Source organism: Bipolaris victoriae (genome assembly GCF_000527765.1).
Source record: "Bipolaris victoriae FI3 unplaced genomic scaffold scaffold_313, whole genome shotgun sequence".
NCBI lineage: Eukaryota > Fungi > Ascomycota > Dothideomycetes > Pleosporales > Pleosporaceae > Bipolaris > Bipolaris victoriae.
In genome coordinates this window covers 1-4558 of record NW_014575079.1, presented here as the reverse complement: position 1 = coordinate 4558, position 4558 = coordinate 1, and the positions used below count along the sequence as shown (strand labels likewise).

The window sequence follows — 4558 nt, the reverse complement described above, 5'->3', positions numbered from 1 at the left end:
TAACATCTCCCCCTATGTCACGCAAATCCCCCCGTACCGCAAACAGCCTGCGATTTTAGTATCTCGGAACCCGCCCTATCGCTAGTATTGCACCGCGATAACCAAAAACTCATTCTTAAGCCTATTTTCTACAAACTTAGAAGGGCGGTTGGAAATATTACAGCGTGTTTGGTCCTGTCGTCGCCCATTCCGTATCGGCCAGTCTAGGGCTGATAGGCTCCACACCCCTGTCATAGCAGGATACATAGAACATTTCTACATATTAAGTGTATTAAACGATAGGGCTTCTATAGAAGAAAATATCTCTACATTTATTCTATATCTTCTCTTTAAATAAGTTATATTCCGGAATCGTCCGAGTTCTAGCCGTGATCTTGTTCCGTTAGCGTGTAACTTTCGTGTGCTTACGTGGATAGCGCAGCAGTTCATACTAGGCTCATTCGGGCCAAAGTGTGGCGTCCGGTTCTCGAAGCATCTATCTAATCACGTGCTAATCTATTTCTGGCATCAGAGCGAGTGTCTTTGTCTTCTAGGCGGTGTTGTAGGGGGGGGGGGGGGGGTCTGTCGTGGTGGCCTCAGTGGCAGTATTCACAACAACACAATCGTAGACATGGCCCAATCAAGGCAAATGTTGACAGAAGCTATTCCATTTAGTGCTCCAACAACTAGGACTTCCCCATTGCAGGAGGATGCTATTCCGTATCATACTCGGTACTACCGCAGGCGTGGACGACCTTCTCTACGGGAGAAGGCCCAAGGCCAGCAATATCTCACCCCAGATGAAGAGAAAGCCCTTGTCGCGTATCTTTTACTGATGTCTGAACTTGGGCAGCCCGTCCGAATCAAGTATGTACCCTCGTTAGCCTTTAGTCTCGCACGCCGACGGACGACGACGACCGGCAAACCTGTCAAGCCCCCAGGCAAGAACTGGGCTCGGTCCTTTGAGAAACGCAACCCTAGACTGAAAGGGAGGAAGGTGAAGGCAATAGACTGGCAACGACATGAACGGAATATCTATACTAAGGTTACACACTGGTTTGAGGTAATCAAGGGAGTTTTGCAGGACCCGAGGGTACGGCCTGAGAACGTGTATAATATGGATGAGACGGGCGTCATGCTGAACATGCTTGGCTCTGTAAAAGTCCTGGTAAGCAAAGACGACCTCCGTGACTACAGAGGAGCAGGCGTCAAGCGCACCCAGGTAACCGCTATTGAGTGCATTAGTGCTGATGGCAGGTCACTGCTGCCACTCATTATCTGGCCGGCTTCGACCCATAGAGGTAATTGGACTACCTTCCCAACTCCTGGCTGGCATTATGGACACTCCGAGAACGGATACAACGACTCAAAGATCAGCCTGGAGTGGCTTACCCGTGTATTCGATCCTCAAACAAGTGAACGAGCTCACGGAAAGCCCCGGGTCCTAATTTGCGATGGTTTTGGAACGCATGAGACTCTAGAGATCCTAGAGTTTTGCTTCGCAAGCAACATTACTATGTGCCGCCTGCCGTCTCATACCTCACATAAGCTACAGCCCTGTGATGTTGGGGTCTTCGGCCCTCTTAAGACCGCCTATCGTGACGAGGTAGAGCGGCTCTGTCGAGGAGGACTAGAAGCTGTTAGCAAGGAGCACTTTACTTCTGTGTATAAGCCTGCTAGGGAAACGGCAATAACCAAGAGGAATATCACTGCCGCATGGGCCGCGAGTGGTTTGTTCCCATTTAACCCAGAGAGAGTCCTTCGAAAGATGCCAAAACCGCCTTCTGAGATAGCTGCTCCAGGCGTGCTTGCTTATCCACAAGACCAACAAGCAGTGCAAGTACCTGTAACTCCTGTAACCCCTGTAACGCCTGTAACACCAGTAACCACAGAGGCTGTAATGTCTCTACATAACTTAATCAAACAGGATGCGCATGCAGGGACGAGCAGAGCACACAACGCCTGCAAAAGTACGTACAGAAGCTCGCGAGTGCAGCGAAGATATCCCTTGCAAAACAAACGCTCCTTCAAGATCAAAATGCATTCTTGACAAATGCTAATAAGGAGGCTAACATTCGGCGATCGACCAGGTCTCTTGTCTTAGGGAAGGCGAAGGTGATGAGCTTCGAGGACCTTGAAGAGGCACGAGCCAAGCGTGCTGAGAAAGAGGAGAAAGCGTCAGCTGCCAAGGTTCCTAAGAAAAGAGGACGCAAGCCTAAGAGTTCTGCTAAAGCACCGGTAGAAGAGGTGATAGACATAGCAGGTGCGAACCTGCAAGGAGAAGGTGAAGAGGCTGACGCTCTGGTGCTGACTGACACCATGCCTGGGCTGCGTCAGCCAGGCACAGGACTGTTATGGAAGGCACCTGTTGCAAAAATGTATTGATGGATTGGTAACTAACTAAGTAATTAATTAGTTATATTTACTAAGCTGCTGCCATACTACCTGCAAACAAGAACGCCAAAACCAGCTAAAAAGCAGAAAACATCATCGCCGTTGTCTACCGAGACTACTGCCATGCTGCTCTCTGCGTTCTGGATGCGACTGTCCCAGATGGGTAGCTCTATAGATAGAGAACGCTTATAGCTATTAATAACTCAAGTACGCAGAGAAGCGTATTATACAAATACGACTCGATGGGGAGGGGAGCAAGGCTAAGAAGGGGGTGAGAGGCGGAGGGAGTTGAGTGAGAGCACCAGTTGCCCTCCACCAAGACCCTGTCCTGTTCCTGTGGCCCACGCAACTTTTGCCGTCGTAACCCTAACGCTAACCCTATTTTGGCGTGTTTCGGGGGCCGATTCACGTAGCATCACATACTAGGTATGCGTATAGCCTGTTAACCATCAGTCTTCTTTCGTTTAGTTCTCTTCTTCTGTTGGTCCTCTCCAGCTGCACCGTCATTGTTAGTTCGTTTTCGCTTTGCATTCCTCTGCTTCTCCTTCCTTAATCGTTTTTCCTCTGCATTGTCAAACTCGGTCTCTTCAACTAGGAAATTCTGTATTCTTATTCTGCGGATTCCTTGGATTATGTCTCTCAGTGATTCTCCTGCAAGCGCTTCATATGATGATGCGATGTCTTGGCGGGAGAATGATGACTGAGAAACCAGCGGTTCCTCCGTGCTACGCGATATCCGGGTACGTCGATATATTGTCGAATGTTTCATAGACAACAGACATCTGTACAGAGTAGCGTCCAAGGCACTCTTCGGTCGTGCCCTATCGAAAACTCCGCCGGTGAAGGGCTCCCATACAATGCCATAGACAACCCCTTTGCAAGAGACTATAGTCTTTTCTCGATCAGGAACAACCGCTCCAGATTGTTTTTTAGCCTCCCGCAGAAGCGCGATGAGGATTTTTTGGATGACCTCTGGCTCCAAATCACTATGTGAGATATCGGATAATTTTAATTTATGATCACCATCAGAGGCCAATGTTTGTGTACAGGTCACGTCCTTCTGCGAGAGAATATTCATATCAGCGTTCTGATCGGGCCAGATTAGGTCGTGCTCAGTCTGACCACCCTATACTCGTGGAAAGAAGATGAAGAGCTGAGCCAAGGATGTTATAAGTAATTGCAGAGGCCTTAGACTCCACCCATAACCTATCAAAACAGCTGCCGTAAATTCACTTCATATATAAATATATGTTTTTGTAGTGCTTACATAAAAATATCTCGGGGCGTGAGAATACTGTCATTAGCGATTACGGCTTCACCCCTATAGGCAGCGTTCCAAAAGTCCATTCATCAGGAAATCGAAGATTAACCAATCACACCAATAGTTCTGCTGCTGACTTCTTATGCGGGTGCGAATCTGCAAGGAGAAGGTGAAGAGGCTGACGGTCCGGTGCTAACTAACACTATGCCTAGGCTGCGTCAGCCAGGCATAGGACCGTTATGGATTACACCTGTTGCAAAAATATAGTTGATTACATAACGTTTGTTACATATTGACCGATTGGCAACTACGGAATTTGGGTCTATCCTAGTTATCAGACTAATGAGGCGCTATTATAATACAAGAGAGATTGTTTTATAAAGCCAACGCTGACTACCACGTGATCTTCAACTTGCTGACAGGATTCCGGTTTACACAGCCACAAGGCTTCGAAGCCACAAGCTTGGCGCGGAGAAAATTACGCCGTAAATGGACTTTAACTAGCCATATGCGGAAGCTGATCGCCGCAGAAGTACCAACAGGGGTGGCGATCACGCATGAAAATGGGCGCCACACCACACCAAAGATTGGGATTGGCTCCTCAGCATAGCTGAAGGTTGCCTCAGTGTATAAAGCTATATTTATCAGTATGGGGTTGTATTAGAGCTTGATGGAGGCTATCTGCAGCGGTGCCATTGCTTGTCTCTAGAAAAGGCGTCTTTTTGCATCAACGCGGATGCAACAACAATAGTGTAATTTTTGTAAGGAGAGGTGCCTACGCCTATAGAAGAAGGTAGAAAACATAAGTATCTATGAAAACAGTATAAAAACAACGCGTGGATAGAAACATTGCTTTCTAAGGATGAATTACCCCTCTTTTCTTGCGGCACGGGGGGATTTGCGTGACACAGGGAGGGACATTAA

General features: G+C 47.8%; 3 protein-coding genes across 3 annotated transcripts; 2 read left to right on the top strand and 1 right to left on the bottom strand.

The window, feature by feature from the left end:
* Positions 1-1081: 1081 nt before the first annotated feature.
* COCVIDRAFT_63365 (hypothetical protein) lies at positions 1082-1363 on the top strand (the record flags this gene model as incomplete). The annotated part of the gene is made up of 1 exon (XM_014694558.1): positions 1082-1363. A coding segment is annotated over one exon (282 nt), but the record flags the coding sequence as incomplete, so codon positions are not given.
* A 384-nt stretch (positions 1364-1747) lies between these two features.
* Positions 1748-2029, top strand: COCVIDRAFT_116682 (hypothetical protein; the record flags this gene model as incomplete). Its single annotated transcript, XM_014694557.1, has 1 exon — positions 1748-2029. The coding sequence occupies one exon, from the start codon at positions 1748-1750 to the stop codon at positions 2027-2029; it is 282 nt and encodes a 93-aa protein (XP_014550043.1).
* A 786-nt stretch (positions 2030-2815) lies between these two features.
* On the bottom strand, positions 2816-3451 carry COCVIDRAFT_21370 (hypothetical protein; the record flags this gene model as incomplete). The annotated part of the gene is made up of 1 exon (XM_014694556.1): positions 2816-3451. One exon carries the CDS (start codon positions 3449-3451, stop codon positions 2816-2818), a length of 636 nt encoding a protein of 211 aa, XP_014550042.1.
* Positions 3452-4558: the final 1107 nt, after the last annotated feature.